The sequence below is a fragment of the Chanodichthys erythropterus genome, chromosome 3 (genome assembly GCF_024489055.1).
Source record: "Chanodichthys erythropterus isolate Z2021 chromosome 3, ASM2448905v1, whole genome shotgun sequence".
Lineage (NCBI taxonomy): Eukaryota > Metazoa > Chordata > Actinopteri > Cypriniformes > Xenocyprididae > Chanodichthys > Chanodichthys erythropterus.
The window spans coordinates 66,089,190-66,107,521 of NC_090223.1; the positions used below are offsets into that span (position 1 = coordinate 66,089,190).

General features: G+C 39.6%; 1 protein-coding gene across 3 annotated transcripts in view; it reads right to left on the reverse strand.

The window, feature by feature from the left end:
• Positions 1-1,217: 1,217 nt before the first annotated feature.
• Positions 1,218-18,332, reverse strand: part of LOC137006164 (NLR family CARD domain-containing protein 3-like) — a 35,914-nt gene continuing 18,799 nt past the window's right edge. For 2 of the 3 annotated variants that reach the window (XM_067366712.1, XM_067366719.1), the window contains 3 exons: positions 16,819-16,983; positions 3,504-3,550; positions 1,218-2,201 (listed from right to left, as the gene is read on the reverse strand). In XM_067366712.1, coding sequence (XP_067222813.1) covers positions 1,651-2,201; positions 3,504-3,550; positions 16,819-16,983 — 763 coding nt within the window. In that variant the 3' untranslated portion in view covers positions 1,218-1,650. Of the gene's footprint in view, positions 2,202-3,503; positions 3,551-4,960; positions 5,433-16,818; positions 16,984-18,332 lie in introns of those variants that run through there. The other variant, XM_067366729.1, reaches the window with a different exon arrangement.

Genomic DNA, 18,332 nt, shown 5'->3' on the forward strand with positions numbered 1-18,332 from the left:
AGACACATGAAGAGACTCTATAACATCTCACTTTCACTGATTCATCATGAGCTTAACCCTCTGGAGTCTGAGGCTGATTTGGGGCCTGGAGATGTTTTGACATGCCCTGACATTTGTGCTTTTTTCAGTTGTTCATAAACATATTAATGACACAAGTGTCATTACACTGTATTCAGCACAAACTAGGCTACCATAATATGTGAGGAACATGTATGTACATGTTTGTGTTTTTGAAGGAATAACGTTTATGCATGGTTATTGAAAAAACAAAAAACTTAAGTCACTGAAATAAGGCCAATAAAATTATATTAAATCTGTGTTTACAATACTTTAGGGTATTGGAGGTTGTAGAGTAGAGTTTTTGCTTCAAAATTATGTAAAAATTATGCTGACTACTCTTTCATTTATAACAATATATTGATTTAGTTTTTGTAAGACACTTTTTGCCAAGAAACACAATATGAGTGGAGGTGTGAATCACCATGAATAATGGGTCATTCTCACCTGAGAAGACAAAATAATCGCATAGTAATGACCTGAAATGACTTGCATATTAATGAGGCATTTCAGTCAGGTAGGCTGTGAAAAAAACCTTCTGTGATGTCTCAAGCTCATCATGGTATATGAAACATACAGAAAAATATTATTACAATATAAAATAATGGTTTTATATTATACTTTAAAATATAATGTATTTCTGTGATGCAAAGAGTCTGAATATAGGCTTTTAGTTTAAAGGCATGCACATTTGGAGAAATATTGGATTCTCATATGCTTGTCAATTTTCTATACAGAGGAGTTATTTTTTATTTAATATTCATTGTAATCACTATGAGCGCTGGTTTTTTCAATTCATACTGCAGCCGGAGGGCGCTCTCTGTGCATTTTTAGTCCACAAATTAATCTAAAAGAAGAAGAGGCTATTCCATGAATGGAGTTTCCAATTCATACAGCAGCAGGAGGGCGCTAAAGAAACAAAAACTCATCTAAAATTTATCTATAGAAGAAAAGAAAACAGGAACTAACTGCATGTCTTCTAGAGATCGCTAACCATGACTTTTACATCCAGATAAACACTTTTCAAGACAATAAATACACGATTGAGATGATGTATGCATGTGTTGCCTCTGAATTTGCGTCTGAATAGCGCTGGCTCCGTGGGCGTGGCCGCACTAGCGGATAATGAGCTGAATCACGGATTTCTGACATGGCTCTCTTTTCATACAGATTACATAAACACAGAATGTTTGTTTTCGATTTGACTTACACGATTTAAAACCGGACATCTCAATGTTTCTTTAGTGTAATTTTTCTGTGATTAGTATTCACTAAGTTACAGTTCATTTTCTGAGAACTATCAGATTGGACTTCGTTCAGAGGGAGAGGAGAGATCACGCATCATGTTAGTTTTCTTTATTTTACAAAAAGCACAACATTGTGTTTTTACTCTGAGTGTATACAAATAAAAGGAGATATTCTATAGTTTCAATTGATGTATTACTTGTGTCTCTATGACAAAAAATGACAGAGTATTTTAAGTCTGTTTTGCTGCAATGTGAAAAAAAACCTTCAAACCGCGCCGGCGCGTTTTCAGACCTCAGGGAGTTAAAGCATTATGGGTAGAATCTCTCTACAGTCTGTTCTGATTCATCAACACAGTTTCAATGATCCATAATCAACCAGAAACCCAGGATAGAGTGGTTGAGTGAATGTGGTCTGGACTGTGTGGATGAGGATCATTGTGTCTCCAGAGACGCTGTAGAAGGACAGAGTTCCTGCACTCTGATCCACATACACTCCTATTCTATAGTGATTCACTCCATACACTCCTGTTCTCCTGATGATGGTCTTTACAGGGAGATCAGTCTCTATCTTATTGTGTCTGAATGAGTATCTGGAGGGAGAGCATCTCAAACTCCAGGACTGATCATTATATCCAAACCAACACTCATGACCCCGTCCCTTCCTGCTGATGCTCTTATATGACACTGATATCTCCACATATGTCCCACTCCACTCAATCTCCCAGTAACAGCGTCGATCACACACACTCTCTCTACACAACACCTGAGGCCACACATCAAATCTGTCTGGATGATCAGGATACTGCTGACTCTCTGGGAAAGTGTTAGTAATCACTGTGTTCTTCAGACAGAGTTCTTTATTTACTGTGTTCAGATCCAGAGTGATCCGATGGGAATCTGATGGAGATAAAACACATCACAATCAGGAATCATCAATCTGTCCATCTTTTAATCTACACTGTAAACATGATTTCTGCTGCTTGTTAAATTAACTTAATTCAAATTCATTAATCAGGCCTTTCCACAGAATCTGTGGACCATTTAACCACGTTTTGTTAGCCATGAGCTTCTGTGCAGTTATTCGTGTAGACACATCATCTGCGGGATTCTAATAAATATAGATTAGAAAGTATACACTTTATGAGCACATGTGTTCTCTGGGATCGAACCCATGATCACATGATCACATGACTGCATATTGTTATTGCAATGCTCTACCAGTTGAGCTACGCAAAACCCGAAATATGACGCAGATAAAAGGGAACAATGCATTAAATTGAAAGTGTCCTGTTGTCGACAGGGGTGCAAATTTAGCAAACGCTCCTATGGGACGTATTTTATGAAGTTAAATGAAAGTGTCCTGTTGTCGATAGGGGCAAAACTTTAGTAAATGCTCCTATGGGTCATATTTCAGGGAAGTGGCAAATGACCTATATAGGCATAGAACATGTTGAATCTAGTGTAAGTTACAGAGCCATATCCCTTTTCCATATCCCTGACATCTGAGAAATGGTGTAATTGAGCTTGAACAGGTTGTCCAAAACCATGTGGCTTTAAAGATCGGTCAACTGTAAAAGCACTCAGGTGATCCAGATCAGTTACTCATTTGATCCATTGTTGATCAAGGATTGGAGGAGCTTCATCATCCCAGCTATAATTTGTCCTGCATAATCCCTGTAGAAGGAGCTTGACAGATAGTATCAGTGGTGATAGCTGACCACTGACAAAAATCCCACATCCATGTGGATTGCTTCCTTGAAGGCTCTTCAGGCAATCATCTATATAGAAATTCTAGTAGACAGTGTTCATTATCTCTAAATCAAAACTGTGCTGATTGTCTTCTGCAGTCTATCTTAGCGCAAAGCATGCACAGCTTGGTGACAAAACTGCAAATAAATGAACTGTCATTCTGAGTTCAGTGACAACTTGTGTTACATCGCCACTGGGTCACCACAAGAGCCGAAAGAAGCCTTTATCCTCTTCAGTTGAAATTAACAAATGTTGAAATTAACAAAGATTAATAAATGCTGTAGAAGTGCAGTTCATTATTAGTTCATGTTAACTAATGCAGTTAACTAATGAACCTTATTGTAAAGTGTTACTGGATTTGGAGATCTTGCAGGTTGCTATACCACTGCAATAATTCGGACCCCACAAAGAAGTATAAACAAGGATGTGTGTGTGTGTGTGTAGACCTACATTTGTGTAGTCCTGCTGTAATCCTGAACTCTCCCCCATGATCCACACTAGAAAACACACAGTGACACAGTTAGTTAGTAAACATACACACACACAGGCTTGTGTGTCTATATACTGTAAGTGACTTGTATTGCTTTTATATCAGGTTAATGATTCACACACAGCAGTGCAGGGCTGTAATTTATTCATCACGTAAAATTTTCAATTATTTCTTAGTTGCGGTCGGTTTGTGGGTAAATGTTTTTGACCAGCTTTTTCCACTTTTGATGTGATTTCTATCAAGAAATGAGTATTGTTGTAATAAAGTATTGTCTTAGTTTATCATTAAAGCACTCTGTGTTTAGTTGTAAATCATAAGACGGTCATTCTGCCTCAGTCTGTCTGAAGTCAGTTTTGGGAGGATCCTTCATGGATAGTCAGTAAATACACCTGTGTAGCGCATTTCTCTATTTGCATGTGTTGTGGACTTTTGCAGAGTGTTTCTCTATATGCATTTCATGAGTTCACACTTACAAATAAGTCAGATAAAATAAATGGTATACGTATTTGGTGTGCTGTCCGGGGAAAGGGCTCTGAGCTCGGTATTTGGCCCTATCACAGAGTACCCCCTCCCCAGTACCCCCACCCCCTATTTAGGTTAGGAAGTAACCAAGTGAGTGTGAAGAGACAGGGTGGTGGAGGGATGCTGAAAACTGTCGAGGATTCATGGGTGAGTTAACTGTGGTTAAATATGTATATGCCTGTACTCATTCTGATTGGGTAGATATGTTGATTACTGATTGTTGACAGCTGGTTGAGATGATGTGACAATTGGATAGCGTATTTGACTTTGTTCCTCCCGAACTACTGTCACGGTGTTACAATATATTCGGTTCCTGAAATATTCTGTTCCACTGGGTGGCGCTTACACGAATATTCATGATATCCTGCTATTGTGGGCGTGTCCTTGAGACAACGCGCAAGCGAATGGAACTGAAAATATTAGTACACGCTCCTCAAATTGCAACGGTTTAATAGATTATTTCGAAAAGGTAATAAAATATACAATGTTAGTCAACAGTTCACATGTTCGAAACAATGCATAGTTTGTGTAATATGATAAATCGTCTAAGCTATTTTGCCTGACTGAGTAGAGGACAGGCATTCAGATAAACGGTTAACGTAAGGATACAGAGCAAACATGAGCCAATAATCTTGTTTTCCACTAATGTGTTTTATGTTTAGCTTTATTATTATTATTATTTGAGGCTTTAATTTTTTTTTTTTTTTTTTTATTAGTTTGATTAGTCTGCTTTCTTCGTTGTCATTCTGTGACTACTGCATAGTGTTGACAACTTGAAATAAACCTCAAATGTATCTGTGTCCTAATAAAAATAAGGTATAGACTGGTGTGAATATTCGATGTCAACCTTAATTTCTTGATTATTATTCAATCAATATTGGTGCACATTGAGTTTTTCACTTTCAACTGTTTTCCAGCAAATTACTTAACGTGTAATATTTGTACAAAAAGATTCAACAACTGAGGCATAAACTGAACAAATTTCATAGACATTTGATGAACATCTGAAAGTCTGATGTCTCATCCTCAGCACCAGATTTGCTAGAACTTGCTGTGAGATGTTCCACTCTTCCATCAAGGCAATTCACATTCTCAAACATGTCTGGTGGGACTTATAGTTACATGTGGTTTGGCACTGGAAGGACAATCAGCTGTCCTTCTGTCTTCCTGTAGCACTGTCTCCGGTATCTTACAGACATTGCAGTTTATTGCTCCTCTGTTCACATCTGCAGTCTTCATACCTCCTGCAGCAGGACTAAGGCACGTTCACAGGTGATCAGAGATGGGCATCTTTATTCTGGTGTTTTTTAGAGTCAGTAGAAAGGTCTCTTTAGTGTCCTAAGTTATTGTAACTGACCTTGATTGACCTATAGGTGCATGTGCAATTGAAAAACATGACAAACATTGTTAAAACCCTTTCTAAAGATCTTTAAAAAATTCTGAAAATTGACTTTTTTTTTTTTTTTTTTCATTTTTTCTTAGTTTTTTATTTCAATTTTTAAAACAACAAATCCAGTTGTAGCCTTTATAAATATTAATTACATTAAATCTTATAACAAGTACAGAAGTAATTACTTTATGAATGTAAATCAAATTGAAATTCAAAACAATGTGTGAAATGAAGCAATGCAAAATGTGAGCTTCTGAGGTAAATATTTAAACAGGGCCTTGACACCCAGGAACAGCCTTCATGCATGTCCAGATCACACACTGCTAAGACTTCAGCTCTCACATCCAATCTGAAACAGACAGCGACTTTCAAGATGATGAGTATAATGTGGAATCACAAAAGCAAAACAAGACCATATTATGACATTGTTTATAATAACAAGTAGGCTATAACGTCATCTTGTAAAGTAGCTGTCTATTTTTTCTGTGCATTTGTGCTGCATTACCTCAGAAATAAATTATATTATTATCAGAATTATTTTATTTGACGGCTTTTGAAATTGGGCTACATAAGGTTGTTTGAGTATGTGTTATGTTTGACACATTTCAGGGTTTTGTGCTGCAATATCCTGCCTTGTTAAACTTTAAATAAAACGAAACTAAACTATAATTTCCTATCATAATTATAATATTTTAAACAAAAATAACATTCTTTAAGTAGCTGCTGGCATGAACACTGTCATCAAAACAAAGCTCCAAAGGTTTATATTTCAAAGGAATATTTTATTAACATTTCGAAATAATATATTAAACAGCTGCAATTTGAGGAGCGTGTACTAATATTTTCAGTTCCATTCACTTGCGCGTTGTCTCAAGGACACGCCCACAATAGGAGGATATCATGAATATTCGCGTAAGCGCCACCCAGTGAAACTGAATATTTCAGAAACCGAATATATTGTAACACCAGACCCGCCAGGCTCAACCATCAGCCAATCACAGTGCACTCCCTCACCAGAGTTCTCACCAAACACACCTGATCCTCATCATCACCCAATCACCACAGAAGCACACCACTCACCTCAGTTCACTGTCTGGTCTTGATAATACCAAGGACTATGAGCTCACCAGATCCAATTCAAGAACTCGTGGATGCCCTCCATCAAACGCTTTCTGCAAATCCTTCAACATCTTCACCAGCGCTCACTTCCGCAAGCACCGGCGTCACTCCTTCACCACCAGTATACGCCAGTCCCATGGCCAAACCAGCTCTCTTTTCTGGCTTGGCGGAGGATTGCAATGGCTTCATCCTACAGCGCTTGCTGGTCCTGGAGATGCAGCCGCAGTTGACAATCGCTCCAAGGTAGCTTTGATTATATCCCAGTTGAATGGACGTGCACTACAATGGGCGGAAACCATTTGGTTGCAGCATGGACCAGTAACCCAGTCTCTGGCTAATTTCCTTACTCATTTCAAAGAGATTTTTGGTAGACCAGCTGGTGATTCATCAGTGGGTGAGCAACTCTATCAGTTAAAACAAGGATCAATGTCTGTTAACGATTATGCCCTCAAGTTTAGGACTCTTGCTGCTGCCAGTGGATGGAACAAAGAGGGATTGCTCATTACCTATCGTCAGGGTCTATTATCCCAGGGTGCGGCTGCATCTTTCTGCATACAAGGATTCCATTGGGCTCGAACGTTTCATACAACTCTCCATCAGATTCGCCACTCGTATGTAGTCGTGTCTCAAAGAACACCAGGGTCCATCAGCCCCCCTGAACCAGTAGCAGAACCCATGCAATTGGAGAACAATCATCTAACTTCCGCTGAATGGCAGAGACAGTTGACCTGAGGATTGTGTTTATATTGTGGTGCTACTGGACATGTGATATCTACATGTCCCACTCGTCCTCCTCGTCCCATGTCGAGTGCGATTATACCCTCCATTAAGAAAATGAAGCCACTCACCACAATCATAACGTTTACTGCTGTCAATGTTTCCATTCCAATCTATGCTCTCCTCGACTCCGGTTCAGCCGGCAACTTCATCTCTGGTGCCCTTTGCTGTCAGCTCAAGACAACCTCAACGCTGTCCGTCTACCAGATCCATTTAGTAACTGGCAAATCACTTGGTCATTACCCTGTTCATCAGGTTGGAGCAGCACAACCCCATCATCTTGTGGACCACTGGAGAAATCCTGAAGTGGGGTAACAACTGTTTTCCAGACTGTTTTCCACATGAGCTTCAGCCTCTTGCTCCTCATCCTGAGTCTGTTCTACATCCATAGAGAGCCTTGTAGAGAAACAGTCTGTGGATATTCCTCCATGTTACACCCCCTTCAGTGATGTATTCTGCCCAAAGAAAGCCTCCAGGCTGCCTCCACACCGGCCATGGGACTGTGCCATCAATCTGCTTCTGGGTGAGTCAGTGCCTGTGTAGCGTCTGCACAAGCGTTGAAGGAAAACAGATCCCCTGTTTGCGCTGTTTGCTAAACCTCAATTCTGGAATCTTTGGGTCCAAGTCTCACAACTGGCGCCCACCCGGCACAAGCCAAATGACACACGGGACTCATTTTATAACTGTTAATAAGATAACGGACATCTGCTAACAACTTCAAAGGGAATGTCCCCCACCAGGGGAGCGGGCGCGATGAAACAGGCGCGCATTCCAAGCGACAATAAACAAAGGAGCCCCCCACACACACAGACACACACACAGAAACACACAATCATACATCATTATGTAAAATACAACTATGCCAACATATACCCATCCTGTATTTTGAAGCGTATGCATGTTTTCTAGTGTTTAAATGAGTGTATTGGTGCTAGTGTTAGTTGTAATAAGGGAATTTTGTCTGTAAACCATAACTTCTTGTATATGTGACCCGTCACGGAAACCAGGGACACAAGTCGGCAGCACAACTCTTGAGCAAAATGAGAAAGAAGCATTTTTTTTTCAAAATTGGTGATTTTCGTTTTTTTGCAGAATCTGTTAGTTGAGATCATGAAGAAGCCTTTCCGTGTTTGAGATAGCAGTATTGGTATATTTAAAAGCGTACATTTTGAGGTTGAAATCGGCTTGTTTTTCGGAGATTCTAGCACGCAGTAGGGGCGTGTCATTGTCTGTGTGTATTTCCATACTGGGAAGCGTGGCTACTTACTATGCAGCGCTCTGGCCGGCTCTAGCTGATATCAAAATTCAATGAAGAACCGTGGCTGTTACACCGAAAATGTTTTGAAGTACTTCTTCGACAAGCCGGATGCTTATGAACAAGTGCTCACTGATTCTGAAGACGATCTGAGCGACGATGAAAGCGGCATAATAAGACATTACCTCTCTGGAGTCGGGTAACGTGCCGGCGCATTTTGCAGGATTTTTTTCACATTGCAGCAAAACAGACTTAAAGTACTCCGTCATTTTTTGTCACAGAGACATAAGTAATATATCAATTGAAACTATAGAATGTCTTCTTTTATTTGTGTACACTCAGAGTAAAAACAAAATGTTGTGCTTTTTGAAAAATAAAGAAAACTAACATGATGCGTGATCTCTCCTCTCCCTCTGAACGAAGTCCAATCTGATAGTTCTCAGAAAATGAACTGTAACTTAGTGAATACTAATCATAAAAAAGGCGAGAACTGCAACTTTAGAGGCGTTTTTCTCCCTATAGAGCTTTCTTGAGTGACTACCTTCAAATGGCCACAACTTCTCCAAATATTATCAGATTTCCATGTGTCACACATCGTTGGAAAGCTTGGAGACTGCACTGTCAGAATCTGTGAATAACTCAAAATGCCCCAGAACCGACTTGTGTCCCTACTTTCCGTGACTGGTCACATATGCCTTTCTGATCTATCGAGTTTGATCTCGTTTTAAAGCTCCGGACTCGAGCTATTCACTGAGAGATGTCACATAGCTGACAAATGCATTTTTCTATGTGTTTAATGATATTGTGAAGAAAGCACTCCATCTCGAAATCCGATCTGATAGTCGTAAAGTATGCAAATTCATCTAGGAGACCAAACAAAGAAAGAGCTTGCCTGCCAACTCTGCATCAATGTCATTGGCTATTCCACTTCAAGAAGGTGTGTCAACTTATCTGTCATAAAAAGGAACACCAAGAATCCCCTGTGTGTTCTCCCGTCTTGCCGAAAACCATCCGTTGCCCACTCATGCACGGCGACCGCGCTTCCATCGCGCTCAGCCCTCGGGATCACCATTCTTCCAGCGAAACTAACTTAAGTCCTCAGTTCAAATCTCCCGCGGAACGGACGAAACCAACGAACTGCGCCAGCGTCACAACGAAACTGACACGCAACCCAATGCAAGTATACTGCCGTTTCTCAATCTCAGATAGTGATACTGTTTTCCGTGCTGGCCTCAAAGGACTGTTTGTAAGTTTTGCTGCTTCTTCTATCTCTCTCCTTTCCTCTACTTTCACTTTTGTATATATTTGTACATTCTGTATATAGACGTATCCTCTGTAGTAGTTTGCATATTAAACACATAATTTCTTCTCGATTGTTCTGGTTGTTCATTCAACCAAAACCCGAGTCACTTTAACGTTCGATCAATTTTATGCTTTGATGCGGTGATAGGAATTTATCTTTTTGGCCGAAGGATAAATCCAGTCATACCATAGAGTAAGCTAGTTTGCAGGACAAACATAGTTCTCTAAATAATTATTAAAACAGAAACTAATCATATAACGTGATTGAGTACAATTCGTTGTGGTCAATTCACGGTATATGTTTAATTCCCCCTCAGGTCGATTTATGAATCATAATTTATCATAACTTTTATGATTTATTATAATTCATAATTTTAACCCATACATTTATTAATAACTGTACAGAACCGCTACACCTGTAAACTCAGCCCAGCAGAGAGGAACTATGACACTGGCAACAGAGAACTGCTAGCCATCAAGTTGGCACTCAAGGAAGGGAGGCATTGGTTGGAAGGCACCAAGCACATGTTTACTGTACTCACAGACCATAAAAACCTAGAGTACTTGAGGGATGCTAAGAGACTCAACCCACGTCAAGCCCATTGGGCGTTATTCTTTACCCATTTCCATTTCTGTATCTCCTATCGTCCTGGTCCCAAGAATGTTAAAGCTGATGCTTTGTCACATCTCTATGCTCCAGAAGAAACCCCTGAAGTACCTGAAACCATCCTACCTGAGAGTGTCATCGTGAGTCCCATCCAATGGTTGGAAACATCTGATCCTACCATCAATGTCTCCAACAACACTCCACCGGGCTGTCCTCCTGGATTACAATACATCAGCAGAACTCAACGCACTCCTCTCATCCACTCTTCCCACACATCTCGGGGCACTGGCCACCCAGGGGCCGATGAAACCCTCTCACTGCTGAAAATGCGCTTCTGATGGCCAAACATGGCCAGGTATGTGAGAAGGTATGTACTGGGATGTAAGACCTGTGCCATCTCCCATCCGGCAAGCTCCTTCCTCTGCCCATTCCCAACAGACCATGGTCACACCTAGGAGTAGATTTCATCACCGATCTACCTCCCTCTGATAACTGTACCTGTATCCTGGTGGTCATCGACAGATTCTCAAAATTCTGCCGGCTGATACCCCTCAAGGATCTACCCACAGCCATGGAAACTGTAGAAATCATGTTTAACCACATCTTCAGATACTATGGGATTCCCCAGGACATTGTGTCAGACCGTGGACCACAATTTATCTCAGGAGTGTGGAAAGACTTCTTTGCCCTCCTAGGTGTGACCGTAAGCTTCTCATCTGGTTACCATCTGCAGTCAAATGGGCAGACGGAAAGGAAGATCCAAGAGATCGGCCACTTCCTACATACCTCTGCCATGGCCACCAGAAGTCTTGGAACCAGTTCCTGGGTTGGGCTGAGTACACTCAGAACTTGCTACGCCAGCCCACCACTGGACTCATTCCCTTCCAGTGCGTACTCGGTTTCCAACCCCCTCTGTTCCCCTGGTCTGGGGAACCATTGGATGTTCCAGCGGTCGACTACTGGTTCCGGGAGAGTGAGAGGGTCTGGGACGCAGCTCTTCGCAGCGCAAGATGACAGCCGACCTGAGACGCTCCACCGCTCCAGTTTACCAACCAGGACAAAAGGTTTTGCTGTCAACCTGGGACATCAGAATGCGCCTGCCCTGCAAAAAGCTCAGTCCCAGATTCATTGGTCCCTTCACCATCCTGAAGCAGATCAACCCGGTCACCTATCAGCTCCAACTACCACCTCAATACAGAATTCACCCCACTTTCCATGTCTCACTCCTTAAACCGCATTACATTGGGTAAGAGCAGAGAGGGAACAGCACGATTGCTAATGAACATCACACTTGACACTGGTCTCGAATCTCTCACGGAGGAGCTACGGAAGCATAAAAGGAGGAGTGACAACAGTGAAGGACGAGAGAAGACCAGGGGCCTCATTTATAAAACTTTGAGTACGCACAAAACAGGCCCTGAAAGTGCGTACGTCAGTTTCTATGCATAAGTTGAGATTTATAAAAACAAACTTGATGGGAAAATTTGCGCACCTCCATGCAAACTCTGACCCATGCGTACAAACATTTTGGAGACAGCAGTTTGGCGACACCGATGGTGAGCTGAGGGACTGACGGCAGATGAAGGAAAACCACTTCCTAATTATGAGTCATAATCATAAATACAGTGCATGTTCACAATAAGTTTAAAAAAAAGAACGATTTAAACTTGCATTTACATTAATATTACACTTTCACTATTGGCGATAAGCACTGAAATTACATTACACAGTCATTACGGAGAAGTTAAACAAAAATGATATGAATTTAGATAATAGATATGCTACTGCACGGAGGTGTTGATGTCGTGTGAAGGATCTTCAAACAATTACCACTGTATTTGAAGGATATAATTAAAGGATATAATTTGAGGAAAATGGTAAGATTTGCACGTTTCCTTTTTTAAAATACCTTGTCAGTGACGCGCCGAGACAGACAATTGTATAAACTTCCTAAAAGATATGTTCACCTTATCAGCAAAACTGCATAAATTTGATTTGAATTGTTTTATACCATTAAAATACTATTTGGCCAGTGAAAATGAATGAAACAATTATATTTTTTATGGATAATCTGGTGTATTTATTCTAAAACATAAAGAGGATACTGGATGTCTTTGATCAGTGTAGTGTATTGAACAAATGGCATTTATAGTCCATATCTAATATTTTCTAATGTCTTGTACCTTTGACGGCGTTAACCATGGTGTCACGTGGAAACATGCAATGAAATGATATGCAGATGAGGTTATGCATAGTAAAACTAGGCGTCATAAGCTCCATATATGGTGATTTCGGGGAGGAGATGCACGTATACACAATCTTCCGCTGACTGAGATTTATAAAGGGATTTGTGCGCAGGTCCTGGCATATGCATGGTTTTATAAATCTGAATATTTTTGTGCGTACGCAGAATTTAGCTTTTGCGCGTACGTACACTTTTAGGATGAAATCTACTTAAAGTTTTATAAATGAGGCCCCAGGCCTGGACTTTACATTATGTTTTATTATGCTTGTGTCCTCCAAACTGTGTTACAGATGTGATTTGTGTATTTTTTGCGGCATTCATGCTGAAAACCATGATACCACTCAGACTTTTGCCACTCAGTGGGCGTAACCGCAGTCATAATGGCTCCCGTGATTTTCTCCCTAGGGGGATCCCCAGTGGTGTAGTCTATATGATACGCAGGTATATGCCTTATACCCACTAGGAAAGGTCAAGGATTTCCGTATCCACTTAAAAAAGAGTGAGGATACAGATTTGGCGCTCTTTAATGTGGTGTGATGGGTCGCTGTAGACTCAGTTCAAGAGAAGTAGCAGCCTGATGCACACGTGAACTGATCCTCCGCTTTAATACCAGTTATAGTGTGAAATAAACATGATTGAACAACTAAAGGTATATTAAAAGATTCAGATCAACTTACCGAAATCCATGTCATGCCTCGTGTAATCGCTTACTTAGTGTTCAACCGCGGAAAGATGTTAATAATTTTTTTTTAAATAACTATAAAGAAAATAACTATAGAGAGGCGCATAATAGAGAGCTAAATATATGCACCATTTTACATATTAATTATAATTTTTAATGTTCTTCTATAGCCTATATAATGCATGTTTGAATAAATCCATCAAGTGGACAGCCACCATTTAAATGTTTATATTTCAAAAAACGTATTGGAGTAGAAATAATTTTAAAGGTAGTAGGCCTATTATAACTTCATTATTATAAAAATTATCTTAAGTGTAATTTAAGTTTATATACAAATCAGTTCATTTAACCTTCAATATTAATGTAGTACCAACTGATTCCCATGTATATTATACAGCATTAGTTGAGTTTTTTTTCTTGAAAAAATTTGCCATGTACTGTAGTCTACCTGATATACAGTATATCCAAAATAACTGATATTGACTTGAAATGCAAGCTTGTGAATCAAAATGCATAACTATGATGAGAGACTGGCAGGAAATTGTGCAAAACAGAGTCCAAACAGGGTGATATTGTGACATACTGATAAGCCTCATCTTTCCATTGTTAATAGTTGCAACTTGCACTCTTTACTCTCCTCCTCAGGTCGCTAAATTGTCATATACAATATGCTAGTGCAAGTATATAACAATTAGTTCAAACTTTGACCTGAGGAGGGCAGTAATACACTTAGCAGTGTCTACACTGATGGAATTCTAATAGAGGAGAAGAAGAAGAGAGCTAGTTCAAGATGAGCATTTATGGTTAAAACGTATACAATTTTAATTTTTTTCAGAAAATGACAGATCGTTAAACTTATTCATCGTCTGGCATCATTTAAAGCCCTTTGAAGCTGCACTGAAACTGTAATTTTGACCTTCAACCGTTTGGGGCCATTGAAGTCCACTATAAGGAGAATAATCCTGGAATGTTTTCATCAAAAACCTTCAATTCTTTTCGACTAAAGAAAGAAAGACATAAACATCTTGGATGACATGGGGTTAAGTAAATTATCAGGAAAATTTTAATTTGAAAGTGAACTAATCCTTTAAATGTGCATTGAAAATTGCCAGTTGATAAAACTGGCCCCACCGTCGTTTTTTTTTTATTTATAGTAATTAAAATCATTTAGTTGGAGAAGAGATACAGTTAAAAACTGAACGCGTCTGCTCAATTCAGTGAGTCGAATGAGAGTTGCAGCACAGATCAGCAGCAGGAGTCAGATTGAACCTCACTTTGCCCATTTCGCCTCACTTTTCTGAATGACAAGACTAGGGATGAAAAATTGGTTGAAAAGCGCAATGTAAAAGCGCATATTTAAGTGAGTTTGTCATTGTACTGTTTTGTTGTTGTGTTTTTCATTAAGAATAATAATAAACCCACCCAACCATTCAAGCAACTGCCACCTCCAAATTGCCACTACTTCAAAAGTGAAAGTAATACATGAGCACGGGCATTCATAATGATGCGTGTTTGTTTGTTTTTTTAAATAAATTTTTGGGTACACTTCAACCAATAGTGTACTACAAGTGGTAACTAAATATATTTTTTTAAATACAGAGATAATATTTTAGTTCATATTTCACTTTTACTTTTTTTCTGGACCTTGAATGTCAGTAATTTTGTTGCTTTTAATGGAGGATAAAAAAACCCCTCAAAATAGCTATTTTAAGACATGAAGAAATTTTTTTCACTTGAGTTTTTTTTTTAAATATACCAATACCTATACATTTATTAAGTTCTCTCTCTCTCTCTCTCTCTCTCTCTCTCTCTCTCTCTCTTTTTGTTGTTGTGATTTTGCAGTTTTCCAAGCACAACACAGCGAGTAAACTAATGAATGGACAGCTTCTTTATTATTACTCTAATGAAAAAAGTAATAATTTTTATGTGCTTGTCACAAACTTAAAAAACAAAAATATCACAGTGTCCAATAACCTTCAAAGGGCATAATTACCAATATATATATAATTGTTGTTATATAAAAAGAAATTTACAAATTACAAACAATACAACAAATACTATAGAGACACAAATTAAATAAACTTGTTTTTCAGATACAGTAGGTTTATTTACCATGTATACATTTATTTAACATGTTTTGTTGTTTTATTAACATTAATAACAAATATAGGCTACGGTCCCTTTAAGACCGAATCCATGGATACTGACACACATCCTGTTTTCACTCAAATGTTTACGTCCACTTAAGCCATAACCCACTGTATTTACGTGAGATACTCCGCATGATGGACATTTTGACAATTATGTGTGCATTTGACCATTCAGGCGCGAGGAGAACTGATCTTGTGCTGTCTGAGAGAACTGGGATCGTGCACAAGAAAGAGAGAGAGCGCATGCGAGAGAGAGAATGTGTCATTCATCACGATTCCGCCTATCCCGCCTTCACTAATTGATAACGAATTGTGATTAAAGCATGTAGTTCGCAGTGTGTGTGTTGTCATCATTAATTTTGAAGTATTTCCACACCTCTGAGGCTGACATTGTTTCTGCTGCTATATACAATATGTTTATGCTTACATGAACTTTATGTAAATTACCTCATGCAGTTATGGGTTTCAATGTATTTACCATTTCCAATAGGAGGTGGCATAAGACTCCATGGTTATTTATATAGTTTAATACTTTAATAACATTTCACTTGAATTTTTGTCAAATATTATGTAAACTTGTAAAAAGTATTGTCTTCAGATAATACCTGAGAAATGTAAGATAATTTATATAATCTCTTTCTATTGTAAGCCACACACACATACACACCAACCCTAATTATATTCAAGTATATATGCACACATCCCTTCCATGAATATGGGTTAACTCTGTAAAAACGGTGTACAGATGTGTTGTGTACAGCCTGGATGAAAGTTACCCTTGTGTTGGGAACAAATAACCCTCCTTTGGATGAAGCATGGGTCCTTCGTTTTGACCAACACCCCTTGAGGAAATCTAGAAATCGGACATCACTTCATATAGTCCCTCTTTCAGACATAAGTTGTGAAACTGATTAAGTCGTGGGAAAGTGCCGACAACAATTTTCTGTGCATGTGTATGTTTATCTGTGTGTGTTAGTGTGTGTCTGTACTGTAAGTGTATGTACTGTAAGCGGGAGATAACATGCGGGAAATGGTGTGCTTTCCATAGATAACAAAAACTTACTTTGTGGGAATATCAAGTAGTTTGTCATGTTATCCTATTGTTGGTTATACATATTTGTTCAATATCATTGTGGGTTTTGGTTCTTTTGCTGTTGTAAGATGTAAGGACATAACATTGTAAATGCATGTAAGAAAGAAAGTCAAACTTTTCCTGCTCAACATACTTGAGTTTGCAGTTTTGATGGTTGAGTGTATCGGTGAGCAGCTTGACTCCTGACTCTCCTGGGTGATTGTAGCTCAGGTCCAGCTCTCTCAGGTGTGAGGGGTTTGAACTCAGAGCTGAAGACACATAACCACAGCCTTCCTCTGTCACCATACAGCCAGACAACCTGCAGACACACATAGCAACAGTCCACATGACATTAGTTTGGCAATCAGATCAGTCACTATCACACACTGACCTGTGCAGTTTGTAAGCTGTTAATTTCTGTAAATTCAGCCATAAAAGTAACAAGTGTCTGTGGAAATAAACCAGAGTAAAAGTATTAATTTACTTGAATAAGCAGGCCAAGTCATCAGAAACATTTATACTTATTTGCATTATATGAATATTTTTTTACATTTGTACCTATTTCAGCAATTCATTAGGTTTTATTTATTTTTAACTTTTTAAAAAACTTAAATAGTGATTAATTTCCAGTGACTTTTGAATTGAAAATATATATTTACGTGATTCATGTGATTTGTAATTGAATATGAAGAAATTGTTTTCAGCATATTAGGCATACAAACAAGACTGAATGTGTACATATTTTAAAATCTTTAAACAGTCCAAAAAATTTACCAAAGATTTACCAAGATTTACCAAAAATTCATTTTGTAATAAAAACAGGAATGCTTCATCAGAGCTTAATCTATTTGGGTCTCAACTGATTCAGATTCTGAACTGGGGGGCAGCAGAGTGGCAGCGGAGCTTGTACCGCTGCAAAGTTCTATGCCTTCCACTCTGATTATCACGCCCTCATCACGCCTCAGCAGGTCTTCCAGAGCCTCGTCATGCCTCAGCAGATCTTCCAGAGCCGTGTCAGTTCTCAGCAGATCTTCCTGAGCCCTCAGCCGAGATGGCAGCCATTCCTGAGCCCCCAGAGACTGCAGCGTTGGCCATTATGGCCACTGCCATTTTGTGTGTGTGGGCTGCGCACACATCAACTACAGTCCCAGAGCCTGCTCCAGTCCATGAAACTGCTCCTGAGCTTGCTTCAATCTATGAGTCCATTCCTGAGTCCACCTCTGTCCAAGAGTCCAGTCCAGAGTTTGTCCCAGTCCTAGAATCCAGCCTTGTGGTCATCCCTGAGTTTCCTGTCCGTCTTTACACAACCACGGAGGTCGTCCCTGAGTTTCCTGTCTGCCTTGACACGACCATGGAGGTTGTCTCCAAATTTCCTGTCTGTCCCAATGTAACCACAGAGATTGTTCCTGAACTGTCTGCCCGCCGCAAAATGACCAGAGAGGATGTTCCAGTCAGAGCTCTGGAGGGCTTTTCTGAGCTCCCTGCCTGCACTGTCATGGCCCTAGGGGCCAATTCTAACCTCTCTGTGCTTCATGTTTCAGTTTCTCCTGTTCAGCAGTGTGGGTTTCCAGTGTTACCTGATCTGCTGTTGTGGTCGTCTGCTCCGCTGTGGGGGTCTTTAAGCCCATCTGAGCTGCAGTAGTGGTCATCTGCTCCGCCGTGGGGGTC